Here is a 13,404-nt window from a genome sequence, read left to right as displayed (position 1 = left end):
TACATCCTCAAAAAATTCCAGTAGATTAGTCAAGCACGATTTCCCCTTCGTAAATCCATGCTGACTCGGAACGATCCTGTTACTGCGATCCAAATGCTCCGCAATTTCGTCTTTTATAATTGACTCCAGCATCTTCCCCACCACTGATGTCAGACTAACTGGTCTATAATTTCCCGTTTTCTCTCTCCCTCCTTTCTTGAAAAGTGGGATAACATTAGCTACCCTCCAATCCACAGGAACTGACCCGGAATCGATAGAACATTGGAAAATAATTACTAATGCGTCCACAATTTCTCGAGCCACCTCCTTAAGCACCCTGGGATGCAGACCATCAGGCCCTGGGGATTTATCAGCCTTGAGTCCCATCAGGCTACCCAAAACCTTTTCCTGCCTAATGTGGATTTTCTCCAGTTCCTCTGTCAGCCTAGGATCTCTGGCCACCAGAACATCTGGGAGATTGTTTGTATCCTCCTTAGTGAAGACAGATTCAAAGTACCGGTTCAACTCGTCTGCCATTTCCTTGTTCCCCATAATAAATTCCCCTGCTTCTGTCTTCAAGGGACCCACATTTGCCTTGACTATTTTTTTCCTCTTCACATACCTAAAAAAGCTTTTGCTATCCTCCTTTATATTATTGGCTAGTTTACCCTCGTACCTCATCTTTTCTCCCCGTATTGCCTTTTTAGTTATCTTCTGTTGCTCTTTAAAAGAGTCCCAATCCTCTGGCTTCCCACTCTTCTTTGCTATGTTATACTTCTTCCCTTTTATTTTTATGCTGTCCTTGACTTCCCTTGTCAGCCACGGGTGTCTCTTACTCCCCTTAGAATCTTTCCTCCTCTTTGGGATAAATTGATCCTGCAACTTCTGCATTATTCCCAGGAATACCTGCCATTGCTGTTCCACAGTCTTCCCTGCTAGGGCCTCCTTCCAGTCAATTTTGGCCAGCCCCTGCCTCATGCCTCTGTAATCCCCTTTGCTATACTGTAATACTGACACATCCGATTTTCCCTTCTCCCTCTCAATTTGTAGAGTAAAACTTATCATATTGTGGTCACTGCCTCCTAATGGCTCATTTACCTCAAGTCCCCTTATCAGGTCAGGTTCATTACATAACACTAAATCCAGAATTGCCTTCTCCCTGGTAGGCTCCAGTACAAGCTGTTCTAAGAATCCATCTCGGAGGCACTCCACAAACTCTCTTTCCTGGGGTCCATTACCAACCTGATTTTCCCAGTCTACCTGCATGTTGAAATCTCCCATGACCACCGTAGCATTACATTTGCGACATGCCAATTTTAGCTCCTGATTCAACTTGCACCCTATGTCGAGGCTACTGTTTGGGGGCCTGTAGATGACTCCCATTAGGGTCTTTTTACCCTTACAATTCCTCATCTCTATGCATACTGATTCTACATCTCCTGATTCTCTGTCACTCCTTGCAAGGGAGTGAATATCATTCCTTACCATCAGAGCTACCCAACAGAGCTAAAATGCCTAGTTTAGTTTAGAGATACAGCGCAGAAACAGGCCCTTCAGCCAACCGAGTCCGCGCCGACCCGCGATCCCCATACACTGACACCATCCTACACACTAGGGACAATTGACAATATTTACCACAGCCAAATTAACCCACAAACCTGAACGTCTTTGGAGGAAACTGAGCATGCGGGGAAAACCCACGCGGTCACAGGGAGAACGTATAAACTCATACAGACAGCACCCATAGTCATGTTCTTCATATTGTAATCCAACAAGACCATGGCTGAACTATGACCAAACTATTTATGTTCACCTTTGGTTTATATCTCAGTGAAAAAAAAAACGATTATCAGATTTGGTATTGGACCATGCACATTTAAAGGGTGAGAGATGTTCTTATTTTGAGAGGGATTGCTGTTGAAAGGATGTTTCCCGTCATAGGGGTTCTGGAATGAGAGGAACTATTTTTCGAAGGAACGTGTTGGGTTGTAGAGAGGTTCTGGTGAACAGGCAGAGGAATGGAGTTGAGGCCAGATCAGCCATTACCAAATGGAGGAGCATACTTGATGGGCAGTGAGCCGGTCCTCTCCAATCTCCTTCACTCTTAAAGGAGAAAATAAGTGACATTATTCTATTCATATTCAGAATAGTAAATTGATTATAATCTCTCAAGAAACTTATGAAAATCACTCTCTGTTATGCTGAAACACCCACATTCCCTGTGCTATCCTTTTCCTCTTATCCATTCCCTCCGACCACACAAAGATCTTCCTCCGTTGAGATATTCTTCAGATTTTACTCTTGCATCAAATTGACATAGTAGCACTTCCTTTGCCAAAATCCTTTCTACGTGATAATTTAATGGTTCTAGCTAAGGCCCTGTGTCCTATGCTGTAGCTGTGGGATTGAGAATTCCTGCTCATGATGCAGTCCCTTTGAGAATGAAACAATCTGCAGTCAGAACTCTGTCAACAAAACAGCAGAAACCCTGTTGCCCAAATGCACAATGATTGATTACTGAGTCAATTGTATTCTTAATACCGAGATGGATGGTTTCTTTGTTAACTGGAAGTGTTAAGGGGGATAGGAGTAGATGAGGCTGGGTCAGAAATCACTCATACGCTCGCTGAAGGATAAAACCGGTCCAGTCGATTAAATAGCCAGTATATCTTGTAGAAACAAGGAACAGCAGATGCTGGTTTACTAAAAAGGGCACAAAGTGTAGGAATAACTCAGCAGGCAGGCTGCATCTCTGGAGAACATGGATAGGTGGTGTTTTGAGTCAGGAACCTTCATCAGACCCTTCTGTAGCAGGGTCCCAACCTGAAATGTCACCTATCCATGTTCTCCAGAGATGCTGCCTGACCCGCTGAGTTACTCCAGCACTTTTTGCCCTGGCCATTTCATCTTCCTTTGTTTCGACAGTAAGAACACCCATACCTTCTGTTTATTGTTCTCTGATGTGGACATTATTAAGGGTGGCATGTATTGCCGATTACTAGTTTCCCAGGGAAGCTTGTAAAGAACTCGCAACCAAGTGGTCCTGAAGTTACTTCCTTGAAGTGGTTGAGGAAAAGGTTTTAGGATTTTGGTGAAAATAGAAAATGACAGTAACATATCTCAACATCAGAATTGTATCAGATAGCATGCCCTCAGTGTTGTGTATAGTTTTAAGCGTTTGGGTCTTGAATGTTCTGCCTTGAAAAAATTACTTGGCATCGTGACATCTAAACTGAACTTTTGGGGGTGTAAAGGGACTTCCCAACACCAATTAGGAAACGCAGTTATGCAAATTGCCAATGTTGCTTCCTTTATAAGTGTGGCATATCCTCATAAACACATAAATGCAATGCACCTGCATGGGTTATGTATTTCAGTTGTGCACATGTATAACACAATGTGCACAGAAAATGAGATTTAAAAAAAATTTGATTCGAGTTTAAGTGTAGAATGAAGTTTATTGAAATATCTGTGATGCCAATTTCATTTTCTTTTGCTGCCATTAAAAAAAGGAAGAAGAATTGAAAAAAGCATGGGAAGAAAAGCAGCGCAGAGACCACGAAGAATACTTGAAGTTGAAAGAAGCATTTGTCATTGAAGAGGAAGGAATTGATGCCCAGGAAACCGAGGAAGAGGTAATTGGTCACACAAAACCATTAAAAAACAAAGTGGACAGTGCACATTAGCCAGCAGTCTCGGCTGGATGGTAGAATCTTAGAAAATAATTATGTGGTGTTTTATTTACTGATTTAGAAGTAAAACTACAGTGAAATTGTAGCAAAGTATTGAATAATATTCACATTTAATAGAAAATTATTTCTGCATCATTTAAAGTTTGAATAATTCCTAAATTTAGTGGGTGATGAGAAGAATTCCTGTCATTTACTGACAGCTCATTGCATATTTTTGTGAGGAAAAGACTTTGACTAACTATTCTGAATAATGCTTATTAAACTTATTAACGCTGACACCATTTTGTGGCTGGATATTTGGAGTGTAGAACTGTTGTTTGTAGCTCATTGCAAGATCAGTCTGACGGCCCCATTCTTCAACTCTTTCCCGGTGGCACTGCAATTTATTTTCCCTCTGAGTTATAGATTCGGACTTTTGAGTTTATTTATTCTGCCAAGTGGGGCTGCATAGTGGTCCTCCCGATAGTGCAGCTGCCTCTGCTTTCAACTGTCTGGGTTCAAGTCTGACTTCCAGTGCTGTCTTTGTGGAGTTTGCACGTTCTCCCTGTAAATTGGGGTCTCCCCTGAGTGCTCTGGATTCCTCCCACATCATGTTGGTTGTTACAGGGCGGCACGGTGGCCTTGCTACCTTGCAGCGCCAGGATCCCGGGTTCAATCCTGACTATGGGTGCTGTCTGTATGGAGTTTGTACGTTCTCCCCGTGACCTGCGTGGGATTTCTTCGGGAGTTCCAGTTTCCCCCCACACTCCAAAGACGTATGTTTGTAGGCTAATTGGCTTGGTAAAATTGTAAATTGTCCCTAGTATGTAGAATAGTATTCGTGTGCTGGGATTGCTGGTTGGCAGGGACTCAGTGGGCCGAAGTGCCTGTTTCTACACTGTACCTCTAAATTAAACTAAACTAAACTAAACTAAGTTAAATTGGCCACCAGCTGTCCTTGGTGTAGAAAGGTGTAAAAGAATGAGGCTGGAGGGGCCATAGCTGGTGTTAATAAGGCAAATAAGATAATAGAGTACAGGGTAATTAGAGGGAATGAGACTGATGGAATCGCTCTGAGAGCCGACATAGACTTGAAGGGTTGAATAGCTTTCATCTATATCTAAGGATATATAATAACATTGCTAATCTTTGGTGATGCTGGATATTTTTTATGTTTCAATAAAACAAGCCTTTTGTGGGAGCATATTATTTATATATTCATTCAGTCTTTATAAAACCCAAAGTATCATTGAGATGTCTTTTCCGTGGGGCTAACTAAATGAACGACCTAACCGTTATAGACATTTACAAGAGATGTACAAGAGGTGATTGGTTTCGTAAGATAAATAGAGGGAATTTTTTGCATAGTTTAAGGACCAGGTGACACAAATTTAACATTTTGGGCAAAAAATGTAAGGGAGATTTGAGGGAAAAAACATTGTTATTTGGAGAGTGGTGATGATCTGGAATTGACTGCCTTTTGGGATCATAGAAACAGAATTAATCAGACAAAACAAAACGAGATAGGCACTCCAAAAATAATAATTTGACGGACTATGGGGGGAAAAAAAGCAGAGGAATAGGATTCTACCAGAGTCTACCAGACTTTGCATGAAATGGCCTTCCATGCCATAACAATGCGTGAATGCTTGAGGTGCAGTTCGCACATTGTTATTAGATATCTCTTGTATTCAATAACTCTTGCCACGTTTTTTCTTGCTGGTGCACCATTATATTGAACATCAAACGGGCAGCACGGTGGCGCAGTGGTAGAGTTGCTACCTTACAGGGAATGCAGCGCTGGAGACCCGGGTTCGGTCCTGACTCCGGGTGCTGTCTGTACGGAATATATATGTTCTCCCCGAGACCTGTGTGGGTTTTTTCCGAGATCTTCGGTTTCCTCCCACACTTCAAGACATACAGGTATGTAGGTTAATTGGCTTGGTAAATGTAAAAATTGTCCCTAATGTGTGTAGGATAGTGTTAATATGCAGGGATCGCATATGTGAATGTTACTATAACAAAACTTAATGGCTGATCCAAAAGATTTGTGGTGAACTTTACCTGAATTTTATGACATTCGATCAGGGGTACTGATTGAGAATGAACAGTCATGATCACATTGAATGGTGGTGCTGGCTCGAAGGGCCGAATGGCCTACTCCTGCACCTATTGTCTATTGACTGCAATTTTGTATGAAACGTGGTTTGTTCTGAAACCTGTGTGCTTTCATGTCTAAGTTGAAGGAGGACCAGATTTATGAGTGAGGCGCTGTCTTAAGTTATGATATTGCAAATTCAGCCGCTGCCGCAGTGTCTGGCTTGTTCCTCCCGCCCCCCGCATCACGTCTGAGCTGCTCTGACTTTCATAGAGTCATACAGCATGGAAACGGACCCTTCGGCCCAACATGCCCACACCAGCCAATAGATCCCAGCCACCTGTCTGTGTTTGACCCATATCCGGAGGCTGCAACGGATCGATCGCACAGCTGAGAAGGTTGTTGGCTGCAACCTCCCCCCCCCCCCATTGACGAACTGTACACTGCAAGGGCCAGGAAGCGAGCGGGCAAGATCATCTCTGACCCCTCTCACCCTGGCCACAAACTCTTCGAAGCACTTCCCTCTGGAAGGCGACTCCAGACTGTCAAAGCAGCCACAGCCAGACATAAAAACAGCTTTTTTTCCACGAGTGATAGTTCTACTCAATAACCAAAGTCTCTTGTTTGCTCTGATTTATTTTCACCCACATGTTTAGACCGTAATGTTGTATCCTTATTGTTTTGATGTGTTTATGCTTTATTCTTAATTGTTTACTGTATGTTCGTGTTGTCATTTGTGAGCGGAGCACCAAGGCACATTCCTTGTATATGCATACTTGGCCAATAAACTTATTCATTCATTCATCCCCCTAAACCTGTCCTAGCCATTAACGTCTAATTGTTTCTTAGACGTTGCAATAAACTCTCTTTCTCAATAATCCCAGAGCTTTTTGTTTGTCCATTCTGTCTCACAACCAAACCTGCAATGTTTCTGCAGCGGGCTCTGCAAACTAAATTGGTTCAAGATTGGAGCAATGCACCCATGAATGCTTATTGAACAAAAATAATAGCTACAAAGATAAAATACTCCATACACGATTCAACAGCATGATTTAAATATAATTTTTTTAAAGGATAAAAAAATGCTTTTGCAGTTCATATGCAGTTTAAGCTGTTTCTTACACTTAAAGAGAATCAGCTATTTTTCGACCAAGCAGCTAGGAACCCAATGAGCTAGGTAGCATCTGTGGAGGAAATAGACAGACAGCGTTTCGGGTCAGGACTCTTAAGACTAATTGCTATTTTTCAAAATTGATATACATTAATATAAGAAGAGCATCCAAAATAGACTACCCTTGCAAAATTGTATTAGTTAGTGATGTTTCTCATTTTTCTTTTTGTTTATTTAATTGTTCTTGTTATCTTTCCTAGTCTGAAAACCTTTTGGAATTGTTCATCAACTACATCAAGGTAATGATTATATTTTGTTTCATTTTACAAATAAGTGTGAAGTTACAAAGGCAGGCGTACCAATATATATATATCCTTATTTTGCTGTCATATTTTGGCTTTATTGGGACTATTTTTGTACAGTTTAGAGAAGCATGTGGAAACAGGCCCTTTGGCCCACCGAGTCCACGCTGACCTGGTCTGACCGCTTCTATAAATTGCCCCTAGTGTGTAGGATGTGAAACCTGTACACTAGTTCTATGTTATCCGACTTTCACATCCTACACACTAGGGGCAATTTATAGAAGCCAAGTAACCTACAAACCTGCACATCTTTGGGATGTGGGAGGAAACCAGAGCACCCAGAGAGAACCCACGCAGTCAGAGAGAGAACTCAGCAAACTCCACATAGATGGCACCCGTGGTCAGGATGGAACCCGTGTCTCTGGGGCTGTGAGGCAGCAGCTCTACCACTGTGCCAGTGTTCCGCCTTTGAGGAAAATAGTTAATTTAAATGTTTTGAAACACAATGTTTTAAGTTTTAAATAAATGAGAAAGAAACCTTTTTATGCACAGGGAATTAAATAGATCTGGAATGTAGTATTGTTAGGTAGAGAGACAGGTTCAAGTGTGGTATTTAAAAGAGGAAAAGAATAAGTATTTGAAAAGAAAAAAATATGCTGAGCCATGGTGAGAGGATGCGGTAGTGGGACTAGCTGGATTGTTCTCACTTAGACATGATGGGTTGAGTGGAGTCTTGGAACATTGAACAGTACAGCACAAGAACAGGCCCTTCAGCCCAAATGTCTGTGCCGAATATGATGCCATGACAAAATGCTGAAGTAACTCAGCGGGTCAGGCAGCATCTTTGGAGAAAAAGGATGGGTGACATTTTGGGGCGGGACCCTTCTTCAGGCCCGAAATGTCACCCATCCTTTTTCTCCTGAGATGCTGGTTAACCTGCTAAGTTACTCCAGGACTTTGTGTAAATCTTTGGTATGAACCAACATCTGCAGTTCCGTGTTTCAACATTTTGACCTCATCAATGTTCTTTACAACTTCCCAGATCTTTGTCCATTCACAACTTATCTACATCTTGTCCTCTTTCAACCACATATGTTCCCTCCTACACCGTGAGCTTTTATTTTCAACAACTAATCTGAGGTCTTGCAGAAATGTAAATTTAGTACATCCCCTGATTCCTATTTATCCACACCACATAATTATTCAAGGGACTCCATGGCACAATTGGACCCAATAAGCAGTAAATGATCTGTGATTCTAATATTACAGCGATATCACTGGATTCCAAATGAGTGATATACTAGAGCAAATATTGTAATTTACCAAATTTACTGTTTCAAGATTTCAAGAGATTTTAAGATCATTTTATTGTCACATGTACCAATTAAGGTACAGTGATATTTGAGTTACCATACAGCCATACTAAGAGAAAAGCAACAAGACACACAGCCACATAAAGTAAAATTTAACATAAACATCCACCACAGCGGATCAATCCTCACTGTGATGGAAGGTAATAAAGTTCAAGCATCTTCCTCTTTGTTCACCTGCGGTCGGGGCTGTTGAACCGCCCGCAGTCGCCGCAGCCGACTGTCCAATGTCCGAAGCCCTCGCGTTGGGATGATCGAAACTCCCCGCGTCGGGGCGGTTGAAACACTCCGCAGCATGGAGCTGCCGAGTCGGCCTCTTCTTACCAGAGACCGCGGGCTTCACGATGTTAAAGTCCACAGGCCCCGCAGTTGGAGCTCTCCACAGTCGATCCTCGGCAAAGGATCCTCGGCAAAGGATGTTAAAGTCCGCACCGCGCCCGCGGCTTGAAGCGCCGGGCCGGTCTCCAGGAAAGGCCGCCAACTCATTGATGTTAGGCCACAGAGGGGACGGAGATACGATACGGAGAAAAATCGCACCTCCGTCAAAGTAAGAAATTGAAGAAAAAATTCTCCCAATGCCCCCCTCAGCAGCCCCCACATAAAACAAACCAAGGAACACTAAAACATACTTTTAACACATACTTAAAATAATAAAAACAGTAGAAAGGACAAACAGACTGTTGGAAGGGTAGCTCCACCACAGTGGCTGCCTCGCCAACAGTCTGTGAGGCAGCCACTCGTTTGTGTAACAAAATACTGAACAGTTATCTTAGGAAGCCATAATTTTGTCGAATACAAGACAAATAAAGATTTTTTGGATAAACGTTTGTTTTTAAATTAAGCATATAAAACAAATATATGCTTTTAGGTTTAGGTTTATTATTGCCACGTGTACCGAGATACAGTCAAAGACTTTGTGTGCATGCCATCCAATCAAATCAGATTAGTTAATGTCTACAATAAATGTGCATATCGAAGGAGGTTAAAGATGCTAATTTCTAAGTAAAACCAAGTAAGAATGTAAATATATATTTTTAATTACCCTAGGTATTCATGCTTGTAATTTTACAATCTTTGATTTTTATAATTTTGAAAAGTTGACCCCTATGTCTCTTCTGTCACCTATTAATTAGGTCATTTGAGGATGGTATTGCTATGTATTTGTCTAATAACCACCCTTTCTCCACATCCCCAGAGAAGAACAGAAGAGATATGTTGGCAGTTCCTGGCTCTGAGAACTGAATTCCATGGGCTGGTTGTTTCCATTATTTCTCAGTCCATAGTAGCAGTTCTCCGGCTTGGCTGCTTTGTCCTTCAGCATTTCTTTGGCCTTAATTAAATGGAATGAATTTCTACCTCTTTGCATGACTTTTTTGAAGATTTTTACTCTTTCATGTTTAAATTGAATTTTGTATAGTCAGCATTGTTTTTCAGTCTTGGACATTGGTACTCTCTTTACTCAAAACCCTGCTAATTTATTACGGTGCTTTTGATTATGGAATCCAGCATGCAAACATAATGGCCAGTGCCCGCCTTTATGTATTGTCATTGAGAAATCTCTCTGCTAAGGAGAGTTGTGCAGCCAAATAAAGAGAGGATGAAACAACAGTTTCCATTGCATTCAATAGGAAAGTTTAGTTTAGAGATGCAGCACAGAAACAGGTCCGTCAGCCCACCAAGTCCGCACTGATCAGTGATCCCCACACAGTAACACTATCCTACACACACTAGAGACAATTTACAATTAAACCAAGCCGATTAGCGTACAAACCTGTACGTCTTTGCAGTGTGGGAAGAAACTGGAGCTCCCGGGGAAAATCCACGCAGGTCACGGGGAGAACGTACAAACTCCGTACAGACAAGCAGCTTAGTCTTTTCTCGCCTCCACCTCTTCACACCCCCCCACACCCCCTACATTCAGTCTGAAGAAGGGTCCCGACCCGAAGCATCACCCACTCTTTTTCTCCAGAAATGCTGCCTGACCTGCTAAGTTACTCCAACACTTTGTGTCTATCTTTGGTGTAAACCATCATCTGCAGTTCTTTGTTTCTACAGCCTATCAGTCATGCATCTCTCATGCATCTAGCGATGTCTTTTAGTGCTAATTCCACAAATACACTCTTCGCAGATCGACTTCCTGAGCACTAACCGAAGTACTGGTGATAACCTGATTATTAATTGGTTAAAAAACCCACTGTCACCAGGTGGTGTTAATACAGTTAGATGGTACTTTTTACATAAAATTAATTTCAATGGAAATGAATAAAAATCGAGCAAGAAAATTAATAAATTTTCTCCCAAAAATTAACACTAGTTCTATCACATGTTACAGGTTGTATTTCATTCAAAATGGGTCATTCCATTTTAGTCACCTTGAAACTTTATCATTAAATATTTGTTTGTATTTTGGCAACATGTGGAGGTTAGTTCAATGTTAGCACCTTGGGATTATTTTTTCTAAAGCTACATTTTTGAGTAAGCACTGTAGAATTTTCTTCCATATTGACTTTTCTAAAAGAGTTTTTTAAATGTCTGGAATTGTAATTATTGTGATGCTGAATGACAGTTATCTTACCCCTTTCCCCAGAAAAATAAAGTCATTTTTTTGGAAGATCTCGCCTCTCAGTTTGGCTTGAGGACACAGGTAAGTGGATTAATAGTTTCCTTTTCTGGAAGTGAATTTAAAGGAAAGTGCTTCTAACATGGTCTCAAATTAATACAAAATTGTTTAGTTCTGGACTTTGAACTGTAAACACAATTACATGAACAGTAGATCAGACATTTTGCATATCTTCCTCAGTGTAGTTCAGTTTAGTTTATTGTCACGTGTACCAACGTACAGTGAAAAGTTTTTGTTGTCCGGTCAGCAGAAAGACAATACATTTTTACAATTTAGTCATTATAGTGTATAGATGCATGATAAGGGAATATTGTTTTATGTCCCAATCACTACATGCTGAGCTTTGCTTTAAATTGGCTTCTTTGTTCATGATTAGACAGGATTATGTTCATCTGTGATGCCTTCAAAAGATTCATAAGTGAGAGAGCAGAATTAGGCCATTCGGTCTATTAAGTTGACTCCACCATTCAATCATGGCTGATCTATCTTTCCCTTTCAACCCCATTCTCCTGCCTTCTCCCCATAATGCCTGATACCCGTACTAATCAAGAATCTATCAATCTCCACCTTAAAGATATTCATTGTCGGCCTCCACAGCCTTCTGTGACACTGAATTCCATAGGTTCACCACCCTCTGACTGACGAAATTCCTCCTCATCTTTCTAAAAGTACATTCCTTTATTCTGAGGCTATGTTCTCTGGTCGCAGACACTCCCACTAGTGAAACCATCCTCTCCACATCCACTCTATCTAGGCCTTTCACTATTCGGTAAGTTTCAATGAGGTCCCCCTTTATCTTTTTAAACTCCAGCATGTATAGGCCAAGTGCAGTCAAATGCTCATCATATGCTAACCCACTCATTCCTGGGATTACGTTGTTGCCAATATTCTTAATTATAACACATTCTGAATTTATAGGGTTACATTACGATTCAGTTCATTATTCAGACAGATTTTCAGATTATTAATTTGTAATTTCTTTTCAGGATGCTATTAGCAGGCTCCAAGAGTTAATTGCCGAAGGATCTCTAACAGGTAAGCAGCTGGTGCAACTGAGATGTAACTTACTGATAAATTCCTGCAATTTAATTTTCAATTATGCTCCCATGTACATGGCTCAAGTGGGATCATGGCATTTAGTAACAACCGTTCATTGTTCACTGGTGTTAATTTTTTCCTCTAAGTAAACTGCCTGTAATATTGAGAATGAGTTATTCATTATTTGCCTCATGCCAGATTATTTTTCTTCTAGGTGTCCTCGATGATCGTGGGAAGTTCATCTACATCACTGAACAGGAACTTGCCGCTGTGGCTCAATTTATTAAGCAGCAGGGCCGTGTTTCCATTGTGGACCTGGCACAGGCCAGCAACTCTCTCATTAACCTTAATCCAGACTCGAGAACTATTCCTGAATCTGTGGCCTAGCACTTATTTAAGCAAAAATAAAGTTGCAAAATACATATTTTTAATTATTGCAAATTTTGTGTTCAAATATTTTTCACTAGTATCTTCCCTATTTGTTTACAAGGCAACAATTTTGCTACATGTCCAAGCTCTGTCTCAGAGAAGCCTGTCATTTGTTCTCTAGATAATGGGCAGGGGGGGTTTTCCAGTGTCATTTATTTACTTTTGCTGACCTGTAGCTTAACTTAATATCCGTTTACCATTCTTACTTTACATGAAACATTGCTCCACAAATGAGAACTGCCAATTCATTACATGCATAGATAAACAAGCTGTTGAGAACTGATCCTAGATACAGTGCCCTCCATAATGTTTGGGACAAAGACCCGTCATTTATTTCTTTGCCTCTGTACTCCACAATTTGAGATTTGTAATAGAAAGAAAATCACATGTGGTTAAAGTGCACATTGTCAGATTTTAATAAAGGCCATTTTATACATTTTGGTTTCACCATGTAGAAATTACAGCAGTGAAACAAAAATGTATAAAAATGGCCTTTAATAAAATCTGACAATGTGCACTTTAACCACATGCGATTTTTTTGCTATTACAAATCTGTATATGATTCTAAGTAGTGATTTTTTTTAGCAGCAACTGGCAGGCCATTGTGGACTTGTTAAAAGTAAAGCAAAATGCAAAGAGCTGGAGGGCCTCGTCAGGTCAGGCAGCATCTGGAGAGGGAATGGGCAGGTGATGTTCGGGTCGGGACTCTTCTTCAGAGTGATTGTTAAAATTAGCGTTGCAGTGTTAACAAAACTCAGAAAACTATCATTCCCAGAAGTAAATGGC

At 41.0% G+C, this 13,404-nt stretch overlaps 1 protein-coding gene across 2 annotated transcripts in view; it reads left to right on the top strand.

The window, feature by feature from the left end:
- ddrgk1 (DDRGK domain containing 1) overlaps positions 1–12,614 on the top strand; it is a 70,305-nt gene extending 57,691 nt beyond the window's left edge. The window contains exons 5-9 of one of the 2 annotated variants that reach the window (XM_078408978.1): positions 3,492–3,614; positions 7,120–7,158; positions 11,119–11,175; positions 12,138–12,186; positions 12,404–12,614. In XM_078408978.1, coding sequence (XP_078265104.1) covers positions 3,492–3,614; positions 7,120–7,158; positions 11,119–11,175; positions 12,138–12,186; positions 12,404–12,576 — 441 coding nt within the window. In that variant the 3' untranslated portion in view covers positions 12,577–12,614. The remainder of the gene's footprint in view (positions 1–3,491; positions 3,615–7,119; positions 7,159–11,118; positions 11,176–12,137; positions 12,187–12,403) is intronic. The other variant, XM_078408969.1, reaches the window with a different exon arrangement.
- Positions 12,615–13,404: the final 790 nt, after the last annotated feature.

Source organism: Rhinoraja longicauda, chromosome 1 (assembly GCF_053455715.1).
Source record: "Rhinoraja longicauda isolate Sanriku21f chromosome 1, sRhiLon1.1, whole genome shotgun sequence".
Classification (NCBI taxonomy): Eukaryota; Metazoa; Chordata; class Chondrichthyes; order Rajiformes; family Arhynchobatidae; genus Rhinoraja; species Rhinoraja longicauda.
The sequence above is the reverse complement of the archived record's forward strand: the minus strand, read 5'-3'. Positions and strand labels throughout refer to the sequence as shown.